We start from the raw sequence: 27477 nt of genomic DNA, 5'->3' as shown, positions 1-27477 counted from the left end.
TGCGCAAACAGTCTGAACTGTTGGTTATGGAACAGTGATGAGCGATATGCATAGGCAGACATATCTCAGACTTTGACTACATAACTTGCCAGAAGCTGCTATCATCTAACCCGCAACGGGAGGGGGGGGGGGGGGGGTCACCAGCTTCCACCAGGAGGCTGTCAACAGGGTTCGTACAGAAGGTCACCATTGCCAGCCACACGCCATTGTGTTGAATGCTCAGTGCGTACAGTGCTGCCAACTCATAGGCAACACACCCATAGTCCAAGGGGGATAAAATCAGCTCTTTGTAAAATGTCAGAAACACTGGGTGGCCTGTGCTGCACGAGGTGTGACTACGAAAACTGAGAGCATTCAGCTTCTTCATGCAAGTTACCTTGAACTGGCAGACATGTGGCTGCCCAGTGCAGTTAGCATGTGGTCAAATAAAATACCTAAGAATTAGAATGTGTCAGCGACTTCAAGTAACTGGTCATGTAGATCAATTTCTGGGGTGTGGGTGCACAGTACGAAGTCAACAAAAATGAATAAATTGTGACTTTGTAGGGGAAAACTGATAGCTGTGGTTCAGAGACTAGTCACAGACACTCCAGACAGCCCCCTGAAGCTGGCACTTAGAAGTTCAAGTAATCAGAGACATAGTACAGGCGAAGGTCGTCCACACACAGTGGCAGAGAGACTGTATGACCCACTGCATTTACGATACCATTGATGGCGACAGCAAACAGCGTTACAGTCAGAACTGATCCTGAGGGACTCCAGCTTCCTGCACATAGTGGTTTACAAGATTCGAACCTATCTGGACCCAAGAAACATTGGAGGGATAGGAAATCCTCGATAAAAATTGGTAACCTGCCTCGGAATCCCCACTTACGCAGTGTAGAGAGGAAGTGATGTCACCAGGTGTCATCGTATTCCTTCTGTAGATGAAAAAACATGCCAATCAGATGGCGACACGCAAAAGCATTGCGCACTGCAGATTCCGAACGAACCAAGTGATGTATGGTGAACCAGAAAGCCCAAAAGCTGCTTTGGGATCCTGAAATATGCGCTCTGGCTTTAAGGCACCAACAAAAACAGCAGTTGATTATTTGTTCGAATAGCTTACACAGCCCATTCGTTAAAGAGACTGGCCAGTAATCAGTTAAAATATGTGAATCCTTTCCCAGTTTCAGGACAGGGATAATGATACCTTCCCACCAATTGCACAGGGGAGGGATGGTGGAGGGGTGGAGGGGGGGGGGATTACTCCCTCCTGCCAAATGCGATAAAAAAGCCAGAGGATATGTTTCATGCTGTTGGCATGAAGGTGTTTGAGCATTTGGTCGTGGATTTTATCAAGTCCAGGACTGTATCGCAACACACTGCAAAATCACTGCGAAGCTCTCTTTCACTAAAAGGTACATTGTATGATTGAGAGCTGTATGCACAGAAAGATTGCGGACGCTGCTCAATAAGGTGTTTTCGGACCAGGAAATGAGGATGATAATTACTGCAAGCTGACACTTCAGTGAAGTGTGCTGCAAAACATTCGGCACGTACCACGGGATCAGTGCAGATGTTACCATTGGCAAGGATACCAGGAACTACCATGGGTGATGGATGGCCGCAAATGCGTCGGAGTTTAGTCGATACTTGGGACAATGACGTGTGGGTTCGCATAGCTGAGACATATTGCTCCCAACACTCCTGTTTCCTTTTCTTTATTAAAAACTGTGTTTTTGCCCGGAGTCTCTTGAATGCTATTAAATTACCCACATAGGAAGGCACTTGTGCCACTAAAGTGTCCTGCAGCATTCCCTGATAGCTGGGGCTATATCTTCAGATTACCATGGCACTGCCAGATATCGGGATGAGCCCGAGGAGCAGAGTACTTTTCTGCTGCAGCATGAGTAATAATATCAATAGTATCCTGTAGAAATTTGCTGTAAAAGTGACTGCAGAGGAGAAAGCCTGCCAATCAGCTTTCCAAAGTGACCAACGTGGAGCATGTTCTAGATGTCTAAGTGGAGAGGGAGAGAACAATAAGAAAATGGCCACGGTCACAAAGATCGCTATAGGCACACCTCTGAATCAAGGATAAGATACCTGGGCTGCAAACTACGAGATCAATAGTTGAAAATATTCCGTGGGCCACAATGAAATGGGTTGCAACGTTCAATTCTGAAAGGAGTTTTCCTAGTACTCTGCCTCTTGTGAGACACAGTGTCGCCATCCCACAAAGAACTATGGGCATTCAAGCCTCCAACAAGAGGAAGGGGGCAGGGTGATTGCCACAAACTCTAAAAGCTTATGATAATGCAAAGGTCTGTCTGGGGGTAGATAAACATTATATATTGTCATGCAAACTAGTAAGTAGACAATAACACCCATGACTTCTAGTGCACTGGTAACGAGCACCAGCTCACTGAAAATATCGGAGCATGTGATGGTACAGACACCACAGGACACACTCTCCATATTAACGCGACTAGTACAGTAGGGCTGGCAGTTTTTCAGGGCAGGGATGTGTGTTACCATAAACTGTGTTTCCTGAAGCACTATGCCAATTACAGTGTAAGTAGCCATTAGATCAAATCACTGGTCAAATGGCGATAGTAGCCGTTACAGTTCCATTGAAGAAGCATTGGTGTCATGTCTGAGAAAGTGGTGAATGAAAAATATGGGTGTGATTACTTTGCTACCAAGTCGTGGTCCACCAAGTAAATGAACAAGAAATGTCTATATACTGGATGGTAGCTGATGAAATCAAACGTGACATATATGCAATGTTAAAGTCGATAAGAAATACAAAATAAAATTTGGTGTGAGTAAATGTATATAGGGGAGGCACTGAGCAACAGAATTGGGGAAAAAAAGAAAAAAAATATCTGGGACCAGCTCACCTCAAGGATCTGCTATCCTCTTCGGGATGGACAAAAATCTAGAGCCACAATTGGGTAGATGCATAAATACCTTTCAATCCCTTCACTATAAGGAGTAATGAGGTTTCTAAATTACATCAAAATAAAATTTATTTTATATATAAAAACAAAGATGAGGTGACTTACCGAACAAAAGCGCTGGCAGGTCGATACACACACAAACAAACACAAACATACACACAAAATTTGTTTGTGTGTCTATCGACCTGCCAGTGCTTTTGTTCGGTAAGTCACCTCATCTTTGTTTTTATATATAATTTTTCCCACGTGGAATGTTTCCTTCCATTATATTAAAATTTATTTTATCTACATAACTTCCACATTCCTCAATATGCTTTCACTATCAAACTGATAGTCCTTTTAATTGCTCGTCACAAAAATAAGAAGCAGAAATTCGCAGGTGGTAACATAAATAATTCTATTGCAGGAACACTGGAAAATTATTGTTCTTTAAAATGGTACAACTAAATCATACACAAAGAGTGATGAAGTTTTACTGAGGACTATGTACATTATATCCCATGAGGAACCCGTTGCAGAAAAGATTAGGAGTTCATCTCGTACAGAATATATTGGAAACTAGATCACTGATGGTGGTACAAATTACATCCTAGTAATGAAATACTTTATAAATTATCAGGTGTTGATAAGAATTTGTTAAGTTCTGTGAGGAAGAAATGCAACATTCAACTGCAGATGATTCACTATATGCTCTTTATGTCACTTTGTCTGCACTGGAACTTTTTCTGAAAGTTTTGGCCTGTGCATGGAGCTATGTTAAGACATTAACCAGTCATGCATTTTATACAGTAAAACTAGACAAAAATTTCTATTTAACTTTACCAACTCTCAAGCTAAGAGAAGTTACACGAAAGTCTAGCAGCAAAATTCAGATGTTTGCAGCATGGCCTCCTATTCCACTGTTGTATACACCACACGAACAATTTGTGATCACCATAAAGTATGCATTCTTTCCATCTACAGCACAGCCACGGGCATCCACATGGCAGCTTCCTATGCCAACCTGTTTATGGACCATCTAGCACTAACCTTCTTAGCCTCCCAAAACCCCAAACTAATAGTCTGGTTCAGGTTCATTGACATCTCCACAATCTGGGCTCAGAGCCAGGATACCTTACCCGCATTCCTTCACAGTCTCAGGGCCTTCTGTCCCATCAGCTTCGAATGGTCCTCCTCAACACAGCGTGCCCCCTTCCTGGACATTGAGCTTCTCCAATCTGATAGCTCCATCCACAGCTGTGTCCACTTTAATGCTTTTAGACCCTATGGCTACAATGAATGATGTTCAATCTTTTCATCAGGCGAAAGTGCTGCCAGCTATTTGGCATCATGATGAAAATATCAGTAAAGCAACATAGCAGTGTGCAGGAGCATGTGACCACCAGAATACACAGATGTGGTTGGTTCACTATATTCCACTATATAACAGAATATTCATATTGTTATTTTGCACAGTAATTATTGAATGATCTTTTACTAATTATTACAACACAGACTATTTTGTCATTAGTTATTTTAGTCCATAAAATGAAGCCAAGTTTATAAAGTATGTTTTGAAAATGAGTACATATCTTTGTCTGAATTTTGCATCTAAAATCATTTAACAAATCACCTAAGAGGATTACCACATAAATAAAAATTTTCCTCCAGAAAAAATTCAGGTCTGAAGGGGGGCCAACAGTATATGGATTTTGACAGCGGTCATCTCTTTCACACACACAAAAAAAAAAAAAAAAAAATCCCCTACCACACAGCCTGGCCACCTGGACATGGTGTATCTGCAATCACAAGAACTGCCTTTGACAGTATGGTTAAGGTCTCACAAAGGCCTTCACAGACAAGCTCTATAACCCAGACCTAGTCCACAAACAGATTTCCTGTGCCATATCCCCACACACCCCCAAATCCTCACATTAACCCCAAAAGCCAGCTAGAAAGGAGTATCCCTTGTCACTCAACATCACCCTGGACTGGAACAACTCAACTGCCTGGTATGCAGGTCAGAGAGCAGACATGAGCTTGTCCAGGACTCACCTGTAGCAAAAGAGACCTTACCAGTACATTACCCGCACCAACCCAGTTAAGGACGTGGAGGAAAGAAGGCATTCTAACCAGGAGATTCATAATACAAAAATGTGTGAAGGCTAAAACCATAATGAGCATCACTTGGACTGACAATAACAAACTAAGGTGAGAGAAATAATCAAGTCAGTAGGTTTGTAGGGAGAGGCAAATGTCCCCTGGCACTCTGCACCTCGTAGAAAGCAACCTCGAGGAAGGTCAGGTTGGATTTGGGAGAAATGTAGGAACACAAGAGGCTAAACTCACCCTACTGCTTATCTTAGATGATAGGTTAAGTAAAGGCAAAGCTACGTTTACACCGTTTGTACACTTGGGGAAGCTTTTCACAATGTTGACTGGAATACTCTCTTTGAAATTCTGAAGGTAGTGGGGGTAAAATATAGGGAGTGAAAGCTATTTACAACTTCTATAGAAATCAGATGAGAGTTTTAAGGACCAAGGGGGATGAAAGGCAAGCAGCAGATGAGTAAAGAGTGAGACAGGGCTGTATCCTATCCCCAAAGTTATTCAATCTGTACATTGAGCATGCAGTAAAGGAAACCAGAGAAAAATTTGGAGTAGGAATTAAAAAGTTCAGGGAGAATAAATAAAAACTTCGAGGTTTGCTGCTGACTTTTAATTCTGTCAGAGCCAGCAAAGGACTTGAAAGAGCAGCTGAATGGAATGGACAGTGTCTTGAAAGAGGGATACAAGATGAATATCAACAGAAGCAAGACAAGGATAATGGAATGTTGTCAAATCAGGTGATGCTGAGGGAATTAAATTAGGAAATGAGGCACAAAGTAGTGGATAGGTTTTGCTATTTGGGCAGCAAATTAACTGATGACAGCCGAAGTAGAGAGGAATACAATGTAGACTGGTAACGGCAAGAAAAGCGTTTCTGAGAAAGAGAAATTTACTAACATTGAATTTATTAACCTTTAATATAGACTGAAGGTATTTGCCTGGAGTGAAGTAACGTACAGAAGTAAAACTTGGATGATAGGGAGGTGGTTGGGGGGCAAGGGTTAGGGGGAAGGAGACAGGCATTCCACCAGGATGTGAGCTAATGTGTGCAAGGCTCTAAAACCAGAATGTGCATGTGGTTCACTGCAAAAGATAGGACTGTGGGTTAATCTGGTAGGATCAATGCAGAGGTGACATAAGAGTAGATTTCTTCCAGAGGAATGAAAAGAGGAGTGCCATGCGGTGTATGTCCTCGATAGTGCAGCATTTGTTACAGAGGACAGTATCTTTGATCTCTGTGTGAGGAGAAGTGTTATTTGCATCCACAACTCTGTGCACCTGAGATTGCCAAAGTGAATATTTGGTAAATAATCATTTTCTAATCAAATGGTCGGCAAATTTATTAATGATACCAACATGACTTAGAACCGGGGGGCAGGGGGGGGGGGGGACTAAAGAGGCACGATGACTAACATCAGAGAGGAGATCCCAACTGCAGAAATTACACAGTAATACGATGTAGCGAAACAAGTGCTGCATCATTTGAGAGATACAGAGGCAAAGCGAGTGTGCCAGAAATTACCCCATTTCACTGCTACTAGTGCCACATCATCACAATGCTCCTGTGCAATAATCTAAGAAGCAAATGTATGTCACAATCAACTGTTACAAGTCTCAACTTGATCAGAGCAATATTTTGGTCAAAATCTGCATTTTTATGAAAAATTGAAGGTGCTAAACATTAGACTCAGAAAGATGAAAACTGGTATGAAGCTTCAGTTTGATATGAAAACATTAACTGTGAGACCCTATTCTGCTATCTCTAATAGTTTTCAAGTAATTTACTAAAAATTAAATTTGGAACAGAAATGTCTTTATTTGTAATAGAATAAGTATCATTAATGATACAAAGTTCTGATTACAGCACTTGATTACACCCATTAAATAATAAAGATATAACAAGTTTTGGGACCTTGATTTAAATAACGATCAATACAACAACCTTAAAGAAATAGTTCAGTGGTCATGTTCTACTGATGGTTCCATTCTAAAAATTCTAGCCAGCAAAATTTAAATGAAGTTGAGCTAAAAAATTTTCTCCAATTAAAGCCAACTCAACTCCATTCACATAAAAATTATGAAGATTGTAAATCGATACACAACAGGGTTATGAAATAATTTGTGTCCAAGAAAGCAGCCATTTAGCTGCTGCTGCCTGGGCATAGACCAGATAATGGCAGATGTTCCATTCGGCATTCCACTGCGTCCGTGTACAAATATGGCCTGAGAGGCAATGACACACACACACACACACACACACACACACACACACACACACACACACACACACACACCTTGCACTGAGCTATCACTGTGTCTGCATCAGTCAAACGCCAGCTTACACGCTGCCTCCGGTGATGTCACTGCCAGTATGCTACTAAATGCACGATTTCGGTACAAATAGTAAGTGAACTCTTGAGAACTGTACACCATCCTGGATAATTTAGATTTCTGAAAAACACACACTTCACACCCAGCTATCAATCGGTCCACATCAGTCAAATGCCGGCTGCATCGGATGATGTCACAGCAAGTCTGCTGCTAAACGCATGTTTAAGTACAAGTAGGGAGTGAATTCACGAGGACTGTACACCATCCTGGATCGCTTAGATTTCATGGGAGTAACTGTTTGTGTGCCACCCATAATGTTAACAAAACCGCATGGCAAGTCATGAGGTTATTTTCCACTTTTGTGTCGAACAATTAACTTAGATGATCAGATGACTATTTCAATTGGAACTTGCTGTAAAGGTCACCTTTGAACTGCTACTAGTGCTGTTTATGGTAGGGACATCATCATCATCATCATCATCATCATCGTCAGGAAAGTTTTGTGTGTGAACTATTACAATTAGATTACAATCAGATTTATTTACGACTGTAATTCCTGATCCTGCTGACTGAATAGAGAGTAGAACATTTCTTTCAATGAGCACAAGAAGAATATGTACTTGCAGACTGGAAACTATGGTCAGTAAGTTCTCCATCGTTTTCTGGCTGACCGCAAAAATAGTTTTCAGGCTCTCATAAAAGACAGTGAATATTCTTATTTCTACTAATTAACCTGCCATCCCATATGTGGTGCATATCAGCCGGGAATTTGAACAGTGAAAGTGACCGATACAAAACAGCGAACTCAGTAGGCACCAACAAGATACCAAAGTGAAATATGCCGAAACCAGTGTGAGAACAGTGCTAAGATTTGCTCTGAGTATGGGACCTAAACTGTTAATGTTAGCCACATTAACCTTGATGGTGATGGTAGAAGATGATACTAGATCACAGCTACCACCAGCACTGAGGTTAGAAGATGACGGTGCATCATCACGGAGCTGCATGGATCTATGGATCTGTGAGCCACCTGCAAGCTACTGCGCATGCTCATCGGTGCCCAGCGTCCCGCCCTCCGTAGCTACTGCAGTAGGTGACATTCATCGTCATCCTCACCGCCACAGCTGCTACTGCTGCTGCTGCCTGCATGACGTCATGATGCTTCACATCACGTATGCTGGTGCACCGCACCAGCATCATTCATCTAGGTCAGGCAATTAAGTTAAGTCATGAATATGTAAAGTATTTGTTAGTTGCTTCCAGTAGACTAATGAAGATGAAATGTATTGCTAAGAATAATGCGAAAAGTAATATGGAACCAGTCTCTGATGACAAATCCTCAGAATCAGAAACTGAAATTAATAAGGATGGTTCCATCAAAGTAATAAAACCAGAATCAGAAGTAAAGTTCAGTATTACTGCAAAGTTAGAACCATTTTCTCATGACGAGGTACCTGAAGTAGGGGTAAAAAAAAGGAAAAGGGGAATTAATAGAGTTATCAGATAATGAAACTGAGTTCAATATGACTGAAATTCAGTCAAGTCAGGGAATGCTAGAAATTCCTTTAAAAATAGATGGAAATGCCAAGTGGAAATTTACAGGTACCAAAAGGGATGCAACTACTGTTTTCTAAACTGGAACCACATCATAAAGAACTGAACAATAAAATGTAATCTAGTAATAAACAGTTAAATAGCAACATTGAATCTAACAGTAAAGAACTAAAGGATATTAATAAAGCATTAAAAGATGAAATGACCTCGAAACTGAATAGTTTGAATTATAAAAATTGATGATAACCACCATGATCTGCAAGTCAAATTAGGGCAACGGCTCAATAAACTGCATAGAACTTTCAAAAGCAAAATTAGCGAAGCTCGCAAAGTTGTCAAAGACGCAGATGTGCCTGTAGAAGGGAGGTTGTCAGAAAGAATAGGCAACAAATCCAAACTTTGTTCTAATTGATTTGAAGAGGCAACTACGAAAGTAAATGCTTGTCATAAAGATATAAAGAAAGTAAAGTCTGATTGTGTGAAATTATGTGAGGATGTTGATACAAGATCTTCTGACAGAGTGGAAGCAGTGGAACTACAAGTAGAAGAACTAGTATTACTAACATAGAAAAATAAAGTAACCTCTGGTAGTTCTTATAATACCACTGTACAACATGTTACTTCAGTTGATGCCACTTTCATCGGATGTTGTCAATTTTTACGTTTTGATCAAGGCAAATAAATTCACCCATTGCAGTTCTGGAAATATTCTGAAGATAATGATTGAAGCACACAAAATGAATTAAAATTTGTGCTGCAGCTGGGACTCGAACCCGGGTCTTCTTGCTTTCTAGGCAGAAATGCTAACTTTTACACCACCGCAGTACAATGGTCAACATTGCTGCACGAACTACCTAAGATTCTGAAGATGTTTTGGCTACCACATGGTTGGAATGAGAAAAAATTTCTTTCGTAAGAGGTCATTTGTCAGGAGATGCTTTGCAATGGTCAGCTGATGTAATGATTAAAATCAAAAACCTTTCTGAATTTAAACCTGCATTTCTTAATGAGTCTGTGGCACATAACAAACAAAACAATGTATTGAGAGAGTTTTGGAGAGACAAAAAGTTTGCTCCAGGATGTAAATCAGTAAAAGAATTCTCTAGAAAGTTGGTTTCACAGCTGTCACATCTGACAGAAAAGATGAAACTGGAAACGATTATCAAGGGACCAGAAGGTAAACTGCCTTGGTTTTGGAAGAAAAGCGTCATTTCCGCTCTTACAGATAATGTGAATAGATTCATTGAATATCTGGAGCGAGTACAAAAAGTAACTGCTGCTGCTGCTGCTGAGGAGCAGGTGCAAAGTAATAATAGGTCTTCCAACAATCATCTAAACAACAGAAATAATGACAGTGGAAACATGAATGTTAGAATTATAGAGGTTCAGGATACAAGAACAAAGAACTTTATGCATGTTTATCAAGGACCATTCAGGATAATAAGTAGGCCTCATGCAAATGCATACCATTTGGAATATGCAAGGTCTATGAAATACACTAGGTCTATGAAACATTGTAGATCTGAAGTGATTTGGAAACGACAGTAACTAGTCTATGTATGGAGCCTGCCGCTCTTTGGCAGGTAGACAGTTTGGCGTACTGTGTGGTCCCAGATGGATGAAACTTTATTTCATTCTCTTATTCTGTCCTATCATAACAAGTAAGGAATACATGTCTTCATGTTGTACATAAGCTATAAGTCTGTCATGTCTTCCTAGTGGGTAAGAATTATTCTCAAAAATGACTACACACAAATGACGACTTACATGAGAATATGAGAGGTAGTTTCATCATCATCATCACCACCACCACCACCACCACCACCACCACCACCACCACCACTTAAGACTGATTATGCCTTTTAGCGTTCAGTCTGGAGCATAGTCCCCCTTATAAAATTCCTCCATGATCCCCTATTCAGTGCTAACATTGATGCCTCTTCTGATGTTAAGCCTATTACTTCAAAATCATTCTTAACCGAATCCAGGTATCTTCTCTTTGGTACACCCCGACTACTCCTACCCTCTACTGCTGAACCCATGAGTCTCTTGGGTAACCTTGCTTCTCCCATGTGTGTAACAGGACCCCACCATCTAAGCCTGTTCGCCCTGACTGCTACATCTATAGAGTTCATTCCCAGTTTTTCTTTGATTTCCTCATTGTGGACACCCTCCTGCCATTGTTCCCATCTACTAGTACCTTCAATCATCCTAGCTACTTTCATATCCGTAACCTCAACCTTATTGATAAGGTAACCTGAATCCTTTCGCTCCCATACAACAAAGTTGGTCGAAAGATTGAACGGTGCACAGATAACTTAGTCTTGGTACTGACTTCCTTCTTGCAGAAGAGAGTAGATCATAGCTGAGCGCTCACCGCATTAGCTTTGCTACACCTCGCTTCCAGTTCTTTCACTATGTTGCCATCCTGTGAGAATATGCATCCTAATTACTTGAAACTGTCCACCTGTTCTAACTTTGTTCTTCCTATTTGGCACTCAATCCGTTTATCTCTCTTTCCCACTGCCATTACTTTCATTTTGGAGATGTTAATCTTCATACCATAGTCCTTACATTTCTGATCTAGCTCTGAAATATTACTTTGCAAACTTTCAATCGAATCTGCCATCACAACTAAGTCATCCGCATATGCGAGACTGCTTATTTTGTGTTCACATATCTTAATCTCACCCAGCAAGCCTATTGTTTTCAATATATGACCCATAAATAATATGAACAACAGTGGAGACAGGTTGCAGCCTTGTCTTACACCTGAAACTACTCTGAACCATGAACTCAATTTACTGTCAACTCTAACTGCTGACTGACTATCCATGTAAAGGCCTTTAATCGCTTGCAAAAGTTTGCCTCCTATTCCATAATCTCGTAGAACAGACAATAACTTCCTTCTAGGAACCCGGTCATATGCCTTTTCTAGATCTATAAAGCATAGATACAATTCCCTGTTCCACTCGTAACACTTCTCCATTATTTGCCGTAATCTAAAGATCTGGTCCTGACAACCTCTAAGAGGCCTAAACCCACACTGATTTTCATCCAATTTGTCCTCAACTAATACTCGCACTTTCCTTTCAACAATACCTGAGAAGATTTTAACCACAACGGTGATTAAAGAGATACCTCTGTAGTTGTTACAATCTTTTCTGTTTCCACGTTTAAAGATTGGTGTGATTACTGCTTTCGTCCAGTCTGATGGAACCTGTCCCGACTCCCACGCCATTTCAATTATCGTGTGTAGCCATTTAAGACCTGACATTCCACTGTATTTGATGAGTTCCGACTTAATTTCATCTACCCCAGCCGCTTTATTGCACTGCAATATATTGACCATTTTCTCCACTTCCTCAAATGTGATCCTATTTCCATCATCATCATTCCTATCCCATTGTACATTGAAATCTGAAACATTACTCATCGTATTTTCACCTACATTGAGCAACTCTTCAAAATATTCCCTCCATCTGCCCAAGGCATCAACAGGATTCACCAGCAGTTTTCCTGACCTGTCCATAATACTTGTCATTTCCTTCTTACCTCCCTTTTGAAGACTGCTAATTACACTCCAGAATGGTTTTCCAGCAGCTTGACCCAAAGTCTCCAACCTGTTTCCAAAGTCTTCCCAAGGTTTCTTCTTGGATGCTGCAATTATTTGTTTGGCTTTGTTTCTTTCTTCAACATACCTTTCTCTGTCTACCTGAGTTCTAGTATGTAGCCATTTTTGATACGCCATCTTTTTCCTTTTACAGGCTGCCTTGACTGTGTCATTCCACCAAGCTGTTTGCTTCATCCTACCTTTACACACTACTGTTCCAAGACATTCTTCAGTCACTTCTAGTACTGTGTCCCTGTACCTTGTCCATTCCTTTTCCAATGACTGTAATTGCCTACATTCAACTAACTGGTACCTTTCTGAGATCACTGTTATGTACTTGTGCCTGATTTCCTTATCCTGAAGTTTCTCCACTCTTATCCTCCAACATATGGACCTGACCTGCTGCACTTTCGGCCTCACAATACCAATTTCATTGCAGATTAAATAGTGATCAGTGTCATCAAAGAATCCCCTGAATACACGTGTGTCCCTCACAGCCTTCCTGAATTCCTGATCTGTTATTATATAGTCAATGACAGATTGGTTCCCCTGCCTTCCCAAGTATACCGGTGAACGTTCTTATGTTTAAAAAATGAGTTTGTGATTACTAAGCCCATATTGGCACAGAAATCCAAGAGTTGTTTCCCATTCCTGTTGGCCTCCATATCCTCTCCAAATTTACCCATAACCTTTTCATACCCTTCTGTTCGATTTCCAATCCTGGCATTAAAATCACCCATGAGCAGAACACTGTCCTTGCCCTTTACTCTAACGACTATGTCACTGAGTGCGTCATAAAAACTATCCATCTTATCTTGATCTGTCCCTTCACAATGCGAATATACTGACACAATCCTAATGTTCTTGTTAGACACTGTCAAATCTATCCACATCTGTCATTAGTGTGGTGTCACCGCCAGACACCACACTTGCTAGGTGGTAGCTTAAATCGGCCGCGGTCCATTTAGTACATGTCGGACCCGCGTGTCGCCACTGTGATCGCAGACCTAGCGCCACCACCAAGGCAGGTCTCGTGATACGAGAGAGCACTCGCCCCAGTTGTACGAGAACCTAGCTACCGCCCAGTTGTACGAGAACCTAGCTACCGACCAGATGTACGAAGCCTTTCTCTCTCATTAGCCGAGAGACAGAATAGCCATCAGCTAAGTTAATGGCTACGAACTAGCAAGGCGTCATTTGTATCAGTGCCTCTAGCTTACGAGTATTCAAGAGAGATGTATTCCAAGGACTAATAAAAAGATAAGTAATAAGCATCTACATACTTTTCTTCTTATTCATTTATAAGTTCTCATGTTCCAGACTTCACGCCCGTCTGCATTAGCCTTGCGTGCCCTATCGGCTACAGCGTTAGTCTAGCTTGCCTTTTCAGCCATCTCAACTTCACGGTGTCGGCCCAGCTACCGACACAACAGTTAGTTTACGTATCTTACTGCAACTACACTGGATTCCATTTCTTTCCTGATGTAAAGCCCTACACCCCATTGTGCTATTCCTGCTTTGACTCCTGACAGGTAAACCTTGTATTCTCCCACTTCCTCTTCTTTCTCACCCCTTACCCGAATGTCACTAACAGCTAAAACGTCCAACCCCATCTTACTTGCAGCCTCTGCCAACTCTACCTTCTTCCCACAGTAGCCCCCACTGATATTAATAGCTCCCCATCTCGTTACCATTTGTTTGCCGAGTCGTATCTTAGGAGTCCCTAGTTTGTCAATTGGAGGTGGGGCTCCGTCACCTCCAAAGGTCCGAGGCATTTTGCTCTGATTGTTGCCAGCATCATATTTAAAGTACCAGGGAAGCAGGTTGCTAGCTTTACTTGCCCCAGGTCCCATTGGGTCTTACCCCTAATGGTTGAGGGACTAACCGGTGGATTTGGTAGTCTTTGCCATCTGAGCACAAAGGTAGTTTACAATAGTAAATTCTAAATGTTAAAATAACACTGGGTAACATATGAGCACTAATGACAGAAAATGGCTGAAGTAAATAAATAATTCATACAATCCATTAAAAGGATTACTATCTACAAAATACAAAATATTTTGTGTTAAGAGAAGTTATTGAAGCTGTAAATTGCTAAAATTTGAAACAGACTCTGCATAAATTAATAATTTTCAGTTGGGGTTAAGATTGTCTAAAGGTACGGGCAAGTACTAAAAAGGTGCCACCAGATGCTAGCCAAAGTGTTTGACATTAATTGGAGGAGGTGTGTGGAAGTGGTGCGAGAATCACATCAAAAATATAGGTAAATAATGAGTCGGCAGGCTGATGAAGATAACAGGGAGAAAGAAGTGCAGAAATATATGAATAAATGAAAATAGAGAGAAATAGGAGTAATGACGTCAGTAGGCTGACAAATATGGTGAAAGGTGGAAAATTAATGAGTAATTCCATCATGTCTAGTAAAGACGTTTGAGAAACACATGATCTTGCTTAAGCAAGGTGGTCAACTAACAGATAAATACAGACAATGAAATACAGGTAAACAAATACGTTAAGAAATTCAGCTTGTAGAATATTTGTGTGTAATAATAAAAACAGCTTTCTAATTATACCTCTGACACAGCAAAATAACTGCTGTCAAACAAATTACTTCTTTAGCACACTAATCCACATGATAATTGAGCCGTATGAAGATGGAACTTACAAAGGTTACTCAATTTTCTATTTACAGCAGTATCTAAAATAATAAAGTAAACTGCAAACTAGCCAAAAATGCGACTGACAAAAAATCCTATGCTGACTTTCAGAAGATAATAGCTATGGTAAAAAAAAATATGCAAAGTACATGAATCAATAATAAAGTAAATTATTGCCAATAATGGTCTTGAGAAAGTTAATAATTTTCCAAACACTAAATTTAAAAAAATAAATTATTTCTGGTAGCTTCTCAACTGTCTATTTAAACGATAGAAGGAGAATAGTTTATAGAATGTGTTTTGCCCGCCCTTAGATGTAAGTTGAGAACAGAAGCTTAGGCTATGTTATCTGTTTCTCAGGTGCAAGGAGGAGGAGGAGGGTACAATCTAAAGTGAATCCTCCCCTTTCCCTTTTGTTATCATGAAAAACAGCAAAGTAACTTTCCACCTCTACCTCTAACATTTTAGTGAAAGTGGTTCATATGGACACTCACAGTGGTGTCCACGATTGTGATTAAATAAGTGAGTACTGAAAAGTGAAATCTTTTGCGATTTTCTCTTTCTGGTAGAGACTGAAAAATCTAAATCGAAAAAGTATTATTTTTTTTTTAAAGAGCTATAGTAGCATCCCTTGTTTCTAATATTTAATTTTGTTCAAACATAAATTTTTTCACAAAGACAAATACGGAGTGATGGGGTGAAACATGCGCTGTATCATTTGAGAGATACAGAGGCAAAGTGAGTGTACCATAAATTACCCCAGTTCACTGCTACTAGTGCCACATCATAATGTGCCTATGCGTAGCACCATAATCTAAGAATGAAATTAAAAATTAAAGTAGCTTTTCCAAACTTTGTCAACACATGTTTCAGTATACTAACGTTAACACTGTTAAATCTCATGAACATTTGATGAATACATTTCACTAAATACATTGTTTTAAGCAAAAAACAAGTGGTGTTAAATAATAAAGCTAGAAAGCCAAAAAATTTTCAGAGTGTGCAAATGTACGTCACAATCAACTGTTACAAGTCTCAACTTGATCAGAGCAATATTTTAGTCAAAATCTGCATTTTTATGAAAAATTGAAGGCACTAAACATTAGACTCAGAAAGATGAAAGCTGGTATGAAGCTTCAGTTTGATGTGAAAACATTAACTACGTGACCCTATCTCTAATAGTTTTCAAGTAATTTACTAAAAACTAAATTTGTAAGAATAACGTCCTGGATAAACTGACTAAACCAGAGGTTGTACAGAGTTCCAGGGAGAGCATAAGGGAACAATTGACAGGAATGGGGGAAAGAAGTACAGTAGAAGAAGAATGGGTAGCTCTGAGGCAGGGCCGGCCAAACGCTGCACAGTGTGCAGACGTGCGGAAGTGCTGCTCATGTGCGCATGTGTGCGAAGGCGACATCTGTTATTAGACATGTGTCCTAAATGAACGGCGGCAGCTCGACTTCCCTCTTTATGTGGTGCAAGCAAGAGCGCAACATACCCAGTCTCGTTTACCCCTGGTAACCGTAACCTTAACAGAGAAGTACTGAGAAAAGGACGGGAGATCTATGTTCTCAGTCGTTTAAAAATGACTGGGAACTGCAATTCTTTTTTGTATCCGTTGGTGAAAACTCACAATGTTTGCTGTGCTGCCCAATAATAGGCGGCCAGCGTAAGTTTTCAATTGAAAGACACTACAATAAATATCACAAAGACGAATGTAGTGTACTCAACAGTGAAGAACGGCAAGCAAAATTAAATGTCCTTAAGAAAATGGATGAGACACATCAACTCGATTATCAATTCTCATGACCAGTGTAAACGTGTTTGGATTTATTCCTTTCATAATTAAAAATTATTGTTTACTAACTGTGCATTATTGCCTCATTCTGCTCAATGTTACATTATTATCAGGAAAGTTGGTCATTAAATCGATTGTTCCAATGTATACTTACATTTAGGGATTTTTTTTTTTAATGTGTGAAGGGCTACGCTCACCTGAAGTCGATAAAACATAACATTCATCTAATTGTCGGTTATTATGCAGATTTCAGACGTAACTGGTGAAAGATATAGCAATAATGGTACTGAAATAACAGGTGATCATCGAGAGGTCTGCGGTTATTCTGTTCAGAGGTCAGTGAGACATAAATTATGTGGGTGTAACTGAGGGCACCGAGAATTAGTTATAGGAAACCTTGCCTTAGTTTAATGTTATTTCAAATCATGAATAAGGTTCGTTGGAAGTCGGTAAGTGCTCTCTTTCTTAAATACTATATCAAAAACATTACGCGTATTTACGTGCCGTCAGACAAGCTGCCTAAAAAAAAAACACGGTTGTTAACTGGGGGTTAAACTGTTAACATAAAAGTAGACGTCTCAATGAGTAGACTGTGACAGTATTTTAAATGTTTAATACGCGAAATACCTTCCCATGGTTGGCTGCAAGCTGTGGAAAGAGCACTAGAATGCACCAGAGTATCCCAGCAAGTGGATAAAGCGACATCTGTGCGTAGAAACATGCACTATATGAACGTTGACGGCTGCGGCGTGCACGCTATGACCCGGAAGTTGCACATGTGCAGGAGCACCACACACGTGCAGAATTTCTGCTCTGCTCTGCTCTGAGGGATGAAGTAGTGAAGGCAGCAGAGGATCAAGTAGGTAAAAAGGCGAGGGCTAGTAGAAACCCTTGGGTAACAGAAGAAATATTGAATTTAATTGATGAAAGGAGAAAACATAAAAATGCAGTAAATGAAGCAGGCAAAAAGGAATACAAACGTCTCAAAAACGAGATCGACAGGAAGTGCAAAATGGCTAAGCAGGGATGGCTAGAGGACAAATGTAAGGATGTAGAGGCATATATCACTAGGGGTAAGATAGATGCTGCCTACAGGAAAATTAAAGAGACCTTTGGAGAAAAGAGAACCACTTGTATGAATATCACGAGCTCAGATGGAAACCCAGTTCTAAGCAAAAGAAGGGAAAGCAGAAAGGCGGAAGGAGTATATAGAGGGTCTATACAAGGGCGATGCACTTGAGGACAATATTATGGAAATGGAAGAGGATGTAGATGAAGATGAAATGGGAGATACGATACTGCGTGAAGAGTTTGACAGAGCACTGAAAGACCTGAGTCAAAACAAGGCCCCCGGAGTAGACAACATTCCATTGGAACTACTGACGGCCTTGGGAGAGCCAGTCCTGACAAAACTCTACCATCTGGTGAGCAAGATGTATGAAACAGGTGAAATACCCTCAGACTTCAAGAAGAATATAATAATTCCAATCCCAAAGAAAGCAGGTGTTGACAATTGTGAAAATTACCGAACAATCAGTTTAATAAGCCACAGCTGCTAAGTACTAACACGAATTCTTTACAGACGAATGGAAAAACTAGTAGAAGCTGACCTCGGGGAAGATCAGTTTGGATTCCGTAGAAATAATGGAACACATGAGGCAATACTGACCTTACGACTTCTCTTAGAAGAAAGATTAAGGAAAGGAAAACCTACGTTTCTAGCATTTGTAGACTTAGAGAAAGCTTTTGGCAATGTTGACTGGAATACTCTCTTTCAAATTCTAAAGGTGGCAGGGGTAAAATACAGGGAGCGAAAGGCTATTTACAATTTGTACAGAAACCAGATGGCAGTTATAGGAGACGATGCTCGTGAAAGGGAAGCAGTGGTTGGAAAGGGAGTGAGACAGAGTTGTAGCCTATCCCCGATGTTATTCAATCTGTATATTGAGCAAGCAGTAAAGGAAACAAAAGAAAAGTTTGGAGTAGGTATTAAAATCCATGGAGAAGAAATAAAAACTTTGAGGTTGCCGATGACATTGTAATTCTGTCAGAGACAGCAAAGGATATGGAAGAACAGTTTAACGGAATGGACAGTATCTTGAAAGGAGGGTATAAGATGAACATCAACAAAAGCAAAACGAGGATAATGGAATGTAGTCGAATTAAGTCGGGTGATGCCGAGGGAATTAGATTAGGAAATGAGACACTTAAAGTAGTAAAGGAGTTTTGCTATTTGGGGAGCAAAATAACTGATGATGGTCGAAGTAGAGAGGATATAAAATGTAGACTGGCAATGGCAAGGAAAGCGTTTCTGAAGAAGAGAAATTTGTTAACATCGAATATAGATTTAAGTGTCAGGAAGTCATTTCTGGAAGTATTTGTATGGAGTGTGTGAACTGTTACTGAATATATGAATCAGATTAAGTTCAAGAACTTTTATTTATAATCGTAGTTCCTGATCCTGCTCACTAAATAGTGATAAGAAACTTTTCTTTCAATGAGCGCAAGAACAATGTAGACTTGCAGACTGGAAACTATGGTCAATATGTTCTCCATCACTTTCTGGCTGACTGCAAAAATAATTTTCAGGCTCTTGTAAAAAGTCAGTGATCAACTAAGAAACACAATATATTTTATTAATTAACTCTCTGCCCCACAACAAGTAACAGTGACCAACAGCCTGCAGACTGCTCACTGGATCACTAAAAATTACAACACAGTCAAGGAAGGCCAGTTTTATCAAAATCATTTCCTACCCACAGTTTTATAGGCGGCAGTATAAATGAAGGTAGCAGCCTGGTAATCCTGCCAATACATCAGGTGGTGACGAACTTTAAATACTAGTCCTAATTTGTGGTCTGGGTACTAAACAAAGAGGAAGATTGGGTGGGGGAGGGGACTGGTGGGAAACAAGGGGGCATATTCTACAGGGGTTGTATTGAGATCCCAGCAAACAGTCTTGAAACATATAAACATATTCGAACTGGAAATTCCACATGAGAGTGGATGTCATGACGTCACTGCTCCTTCTATGCAAAAAGAGTTTGGTAAGTTAGATGGTTGGGAAATTGTCAGATGGTAACTTTAAGTGAGTAAGAGGTGGTACCATCAGAACTGAAGAGGTAAGATTCCCACTTTGGCAAGGAGGCTGCCTACAGGACTAGTCCAGAAGATGCCAGTGGGTAATCATACTCCACAATGATGAACTGGGTTCAATGATTTCAAAGCCAAACATTCTGCAGAGCCACAAACCTGGTAACCACTGTTCAACTGGAGTGAGACTAGACCCCAGCAAATAGTAAATACAAAGAAAGGACCATCATCTACACACCTAGAGGATTGACAACAAAGCAGTGCGGGGGGCGGGGGGGGGGGGGGGGGGGGGAGAGATAAGCTTTCGCTTGCAATTGAGCCACAATTGCTATTGGTCTTTAGTTAATGAATATGGGTGAGCCATGTCAGCTCCTTAACAGAGAGGAGTCCCAAAAACCAGGACTGGGTAACAATGCCCGAGTGCCGAGCACGCAAGTGCAACAGGTAGGTGGATCACTCACGTTTTGGATCAGTATTGTGTACTGTCTGATGCTTCTTGTCACTATTGAGGGTAATTTGAGGGCTGTGCACAATTAGGATCTTCGTATTTATTGGCCAATCCCAAAGTCAATGTTTCTGCAACGGTTCCACCTTTCGAGACAATAACCATGAGCACACTGTGCCCACCTCACCCCAGGCAGAAGTAATCGACCAAACCAAATAGCCTGCACAACTGTCAGCATGAACCTGGCAGTGTGTGCTATGCATCAGTTGGAACTCACAATGCGCTACTGCAGGAACACTCTTTCTCACAAACTGGATGATCTCAAGATGGCTGCTGTCAATCAGGCAAGACTGGAGCAGCTACACCTCAACCACTTCTATAAGAGGGAGAAAAAAAAACAACACACACACACACACACACACACACACACACACACACACACACACACACACACACAAAGTTTCTGGCAGCCGAGGCTAGGCTGACTGATGTGCTTGATGGGAAAAGCATTCAGTGGGCAGTGGAGAATATGAGGAAGGCTGGAATGGGAAGGCAAAGGGATAGCAGGACATGTGCTGCTTGTGTGAACATGCAGGAAGATGGTAGCAAGGGGGCAGGGCTGCTAGTTGCACTCAGGAGATTGGAGAGAGGAGGGAGGGGAAAGATAAAGAGAAGTAGAGGAGGGGAAAAAGATCACTGGGTACACTGGTTGAATAACAGGCTGTGCAGTCCTGGAGTGGAACCAGGGAAGTGCATAGGTAGATGAAGGACTAGGACTAGTGAATCTTGAGGCCAGAGGGATTACAGGAATGTAGGATATACTGCATGGAGAGTTGCTACCTGTGCAACTCAAAATGAAGCACATCATGCTGGGCAGCACGTTCATCAACTCGGTGCTCCAGCTGTCTCTCAGCCGCAGTTTGTCAGTGGTTATTCATGTAGACAGGCAGCTTGTTGTTTGTTATGTCCATGTAGAAAACCGCACAATAGTTGCAACTTAATTTGTAGATCACATGACTGATTTCGCAGGTAGCCCTACCTTTGATGGGATAGGTGATGCTTGTGATCAGTCTGGAGTAGGTGATGGTGGGAGGATGTATGGAAAAAATCTTGCATCTAGGTCTATTGCAGGGATATGAGCCACGAGATAAGATGTTAGGAGCAGAGCTGGAGTAGAGACGGACAGGGATACTGTGTAGGTTGGGTCAGTGGTGGAATATCACTGGGCAAAGGTGGGAAGAATAGTGGGTACGATATTCTCCATTTCAGGGCATGACGAGAGTTTTCTCCTTCAGAAAAAGGTCTTTTGTCCAAAAGCTTAAATGCATAGCAGTCATTTTATTGTGCCTGTCTGCGACTCGACATCTAGTCTATTTATGTTTTTTTTATACGTTTATTGTTTTGATCCCTATTCCTCTTTAATGTAAGTCCACATACTTCTACAGATTTTCAGGTAGTACAAAACTTTTATGATTGGTATATTACACCAAACAAACAAGCACACAACTTACACTGGACTCCATTTTCCACGAAGAGGCTTGCTAAATGCAATATCGATGCCAGTCGTTCTCTTGGAACCGTATCTGTACTCGAAGTTGACTTTCTCCCCACGACCAAGCAGATTAGGTGCCCGTAGTCCGACAACCAGAGATCCCTCGTTGTTTCCCACCATTGTGTTCACTCCTCCCATCAGACGTTTCAGTTCACGAACATGGAATGTTACCTATTTCAACAAACATACAAGTGTAATACAAATATTGTATACTTGGTGTGATATAAGAGGTGATGTGTTTTCTGTTGTGTTCAACAACAAATATACTCTGAAAAGGAATTAAGATGACCAATGAAGAAACACACAATGTCACCATGTGGTTACATTTTCACAAAAGCTACAATAAATAGGAACATGTCTCTGGATAGGGCACAGACTAAATGTGTCTGGAACTGACACACACAAAGAAAGGAAGGAAGGATTTCCAAAACCAGTTCCAGCAGGGTATGTGCAAAGGAACTGGAGGCAAGGAGGGAAGACACTTCATATCTTTGACAGTAGCACATACAGCAACATTCAGAAGGAAGTGAAGGAGCACCTTTTGGAGGTGCAAAGGACATATACATATAGCAGAAAACTGGTGGTGGTGGTGGTGGTGGTGGTGGTGGTGATGGTGTCAGACAATGATATAAGATGACAAGCCCTTGAAAGCAACACATTATACTCTATCATCACAGCCATTTGCCACAGATTTCTGATGAATCCTTCGCAACGTCCTCCAGTTAAATGATGTTTAGATCCTCCACTGCCCCTCCCTGCCCTTCCATTCATATATGGTGCGCAGAAAGAATGGTTTCTGGCACAGATTCCATGCACACTAAGATGAGTCTACTATTGTCTTCCATGATCCCTGTGGGAGCAATACGAAGGGGATTGTACAATATTCCTAAATTCCTCGTTTAAGACTGTCTCACACAGATTAAGATTAGCTGTAAATTTACTTTTCAGCTCATGAAATTGTTTCCAAGCAGGATCATTTCTGCTAGGCTGCTTCCCTGCTGGGAACCTTGCACATTTTTGCACGATAGCCCAGGGCTATGTCCCTTGTAGTGTTCTCCAAATGCTACCTGCGTTGACCTTATCAGGTGTCCTATTGCCATCTGATGACAGATAGTTGAATGCATGTTCACACAGGGAAACAGAATCTCTTGCGCCCACTCACTGCTCTGGAGTCTTCCTCAAATGATTTTTAAAAAACTATTCTACATCTACATATGTACTCCACAAACCACAGTGAAGTTATTAGGATTCCTTCCTGTTCCATTCACGTATGGAGCTGAGAAAGAATGAATGTTTACATGTGTCTGTGCATGCTGTAATTAATCTATTCTTATCCTCGCAATCCCTATGCGAACAATACATAGTGGGTTGTAGTACATTTGGAGCCAATTCTTGAAAGCTTGTAAGTAGGCTTTCTTGGTATAGTGTACATCTATCATCAAGCATCTGTTGGTTCAGTTTCTTCAGCATCTTTGTGACACTCTCCCCAAAATCAAATAAACTTGTGACCATTCATGCTGCCCTTTTCTGCATACAATAAATAAGTCCTGTCAGTCTTATTTGGTACATATCCCACACACTGAAGCAATATTCTAGAATAGGTCGACAAGTGATTTGTATGCAATCTCTTTCGTAGATCACACAGTGTTCCGTTATAGGTATCTGCATTATCTGCAAAAAGTCTTGAGGTTACTATTAATACTGTCCACAAGGTCATGAACACACAATGTGAAGTGAGGGTTCCAATTCACTTCCCTGAGGCACACCCAAAATAATTTCTACATTTGTCGATGACACTCCATGCAAGGCAACATACTGTGTCCTCTCTGCCAAAAAAATTCTCAATCCAGTCACAAATTTCACTTGATACTCCATATGGTCACACTTTTGACAGTAAATGTAGATGTGGTACTGAATCAAATGCTTTTCAGAAATCAAGACATATTGCATATATCTGACTGGCTTGATCCACAGCTTTCAGTACGTCATATGAGAAAGGAGCGTGTAAAGTTTATCACAATCAAAGTTTTCGGAATCCATGCTGGTTGGCATGAAGAATCTTTGTAAACACTGTTGTGTTTTGGCAAAAGAAGCAAATTTTAACATGACAATATGAAAGGTGTAGGTGTAACTTAAAACCCACCACTGCAGACACAGTCTTTTTTTTTAATCCTCTGCACTCACAGCAATTCCATAAACTTTTTCATTCCAATCTCTTGACAAATTGAAGGTATAACCTATTTTCATCTTGAGAAGTTACAAGTGGCTCATTAAAGCAAACAACTGTGTTTCTTAACAGAACTAGAGGTATACTCCTTTTCTGAATTAGAATAGTTGATTGGGAGGAGAGTAAGGGAAGGCACCAAACAACGAGGTCATCAGTCCCACGATCCAAAGTGCCAACACCTAAGGGAGGGGGGACACTAACAGAACAATCCAGTCAGTGGGAATGGAAAACAGCAAACAAAGAGACAGAAGGACTGTCTGAACAGCAGAAAGAGTAAGGAACAGGAGTGGTTGGTGGCAGATAAGGAGGGGCAAGAACAGGGGGCCCCAAAAGGCGCTATGTGCAATAGGGCACTGGCACTGCTGCCAACCCATCCCAGTCCTCATGTCATACCATTGTCATGACACAAAGAGGACAACAGGGGAAGAAGATAAGAAAAGGGGAAAGAAAATGGCACAAAAGACCAGACAAAACATAAGTAAAATTTGGGGGAAGGGCTGGCCGGTGTGGAGGCAATGCCAAAGGCCAACCACCCAATGTCAATGCTAACCGAGGGACTCTCAAGTTCAGAAGGAAATTCATATGCTTCATTCTGGAAGGACAAACCACTTTTAGGAAGAAGACTGAAGGCAGACATAACTGTATGAGGGTCACCCGTTAACACCGAGGAGGGTGGGAGGGCATATTTAACGTGAAAGGCGAAAAGGTGAGGGAGGGGGGGGGGGGGGGGCATTCCAGCAAAATATGGCTCACTGAGACAGGGGACAGCATAACACCAAAAAGAGGGGGGGGGGGAGGAGCACTCATTGCACAGTAAAACACCATGTGTCGACCCAATATGGTTGATACAAAGAAGGCAGAGGATGGTGGATTCCCGCCAGGAGAGGCAGAGGGAAGAATGCACAAAGTTCGTCAGACTGTTTGCTGACTCCTCAAGAGTCAGCCCACGACTGAGCAAAAAGGAATTTGACATGAAGCCGGCAAATCTGCCCCTCGAGATATCACAGAGGTTGAGTTGGGGGAGGAGGGAGGGTGTACTTGACTGTTCCATCAGCAAGCCTGTGATATCCACTTGGCTAGGAACACAAAGAAAATCAACCAAACAAGCAGCACGGTTAAGATTGGTGAGAAGGCTGTACATGGTAGAGACCAAATGGTGGCAGGCAAAAGCCTAAAGGAAACTCATTGAGTCCAAACATGACAAAATTCAGGGGAGGGAGGACCATTTAATAAAGTATAGGGCTTGGTAAATGGCCATCAATGAACACCACAAGGTGGTGGTCTGTATCAACGGAAGATGTGAAGGCATATTCCACGTGATCAACAGATTTAGAGTAATCAGTGTAAAAAAGCAATAGTATTCCACAATTCCCATAAAAATGGACAAAAACAATCACAGAACACCATTGGAGTGATGGAGACTTTCAGACTACATGAGAAAGCCATTCAAATCTGGAGCTGAGGAACTAACCAAGAGGATGGGGTGTTCGGGTGAGAATGTGGGGAACAGGACAAAGAGGGAACATGGAAATCGCAGTGGAGAGAAACGAGATGGAGCCCAACCAATAAACCCACCTGAGGGCAGGCAGGAGGCAAGAGATGTCCTGAAGCTGTGAAAAGAATAGAATAGGAATGGTAAGCAGGGAAAAAGCGGACAGCAACAGCATAGGAAACCAAGAGCTGTAACTGCCAGGGAGGGGTCCCTGCATCAAACAGAAGACTATTGACAAGGCTGGTGTGAAAGTCACTGGCAGCCAAACAGATATGCCAATGGTATACGGAGTTCAAGAGGAGCAGTGTGGAGCAAACAGCTGAGCCACAAACATGGCAACCACAGTCCAGACAGGACAGGACAGGACAGGACAGGACAGGACAGCACTAAGGCCCGATAAAGGCACTGATATGAAGCAACCAAGTAAGCTTGTTGTCAAAAAGAATAAATGATTGATTGATTGATTGATTGAGAGGGTTCATGGGACCAAATGGTGAGGGTCATCAGTCCCGCAATTCTGAAGTTAGTCACAGAAGAAAGAGTGGCCGCTAAAAGTGGACGGATCCAGTCAGGGGAGTCAAATTATAAAATAATTAAGTCAAAACACATATAGTAAAAGGCATAAAAGGTGAGTGCAAACCCAAAAACTGGAACAAAAAGGGGCAGTCTTTCCATGGGGGAGTGGTCATGGGGTCCCAGACCAAGAAGACATGAAGTGAGATCCCAACTGCAATTACCCTGCCCCTGCTTCAGGAGTAAAGTAAAACCTTATATCTGGAAATAAAAACCACTTTCACGGAGGAAACTGAGGAATAGATTCAATGATCCATGAATTGTCTGCTAATATTAAACTCAAGGAATCGAGAAGACTATACTTACCATCAAGGGTCAAAAGAAATGGACATTCCACTAATATATGGGTTTCTGTCAGTCTGGGTCCATGATCACATCATGGGAGTGGTTCATTACGTAGGAGGAAACAATGAGAGGCTAGTATGACCAATACGTAGAAGACAAATCAGTGGACTCCTTCCAAGAGGAGAGGAAGGAAGAGCACCAAGCTGTAGTACCTGCTTCTCTAGCCAAATGGTCAGCCAGTTCATTCCCTGGGATATCCATGACTTGGGCCCCAGAGAAAGACAACTGAGTAGGTGGCACGGCCAAGGGCAGAGAGAAGCTCATGGATAGCAGAGACCGAAGGGTGGCGAGAATAGCATCAGTCGATAGCCTACAAGCTGCTGACTGAGTCTGAACAAATTAAAAACACTGTGGAGGGAGGCATGAGAAACAAACTGGAGGGCTCTGTGAATGGCTAGAAACTTTGCTGTGAACACACTACATGATCCCAGCAATAAATGGTGTTCTAAGCCAGTAGGAGACGTGAAAGCGTATCCCACCTTATCGATTGTCTTAGAACCATCAGTGTAGAAGAAGGTGTCACCCTGGAACTCTGCAAGGATGGCATGCACACCGGAAAACCGTAGGGGTGACAAATCTTACGACCCTGGAACGGATTGGTCCTAATTTGTGGTCTAGGCACCTTCCAAGAGGAGGTATGGGAGAAGACATGGGGTGCATTCCTGTGAGTGGGGATGGAGATCCCGACAGAGGGAAGTGAGACGCATGCCAACCAGCAATCTCACCTGTGGGCGGGTGTCGGGAGAACGACATCCCTCGTTGGC

The 27477-nt window shown here is 41.5% G+C and overlaps 1 protein-coding gene across 1 annotated transcript in view; it reads right to left on the bottom strand.

The window, feature by feature from the left end:
• Positions 1–27477, bottom strand: part of LOC126418797 (sorting and assembly machinery component 50 homolog B) — a 115781-nt gene that overhangs the window by 42433 nt on the left and 45871 nt on the right. The window contains exon 5 of the mRNA XM_050085731.1: positions 22036–22247. Within this exon, the coding sequence (XP_049941688.1) occupies positions 22036–22247 (212 nt within the window). The remainder of the gene's footprint in view (positions 1–22035; positions 22248–27477) is intronic.

The sequence above is a fragment of the Schistocerca serialis genome, chromosome 9 (assembly GCF_023864345.2).
Source record: "Schistocerca serialis cubense isolate TAMUIC-IGC-003099 chromosome 9, iqSchSeri2.2, whole genome shotgun sequence".
Lineage (NCBI taxonomy): Eukaryota > Metazoa > Arthropoda > Insecta > Orthoptera > Acrididae > Schistocerca > Schistocerca serialis.
Note: the sequence above shows the minus strand (reverse complement) of the source record. Positions and strands in the feature narration are given on the sequence as shown.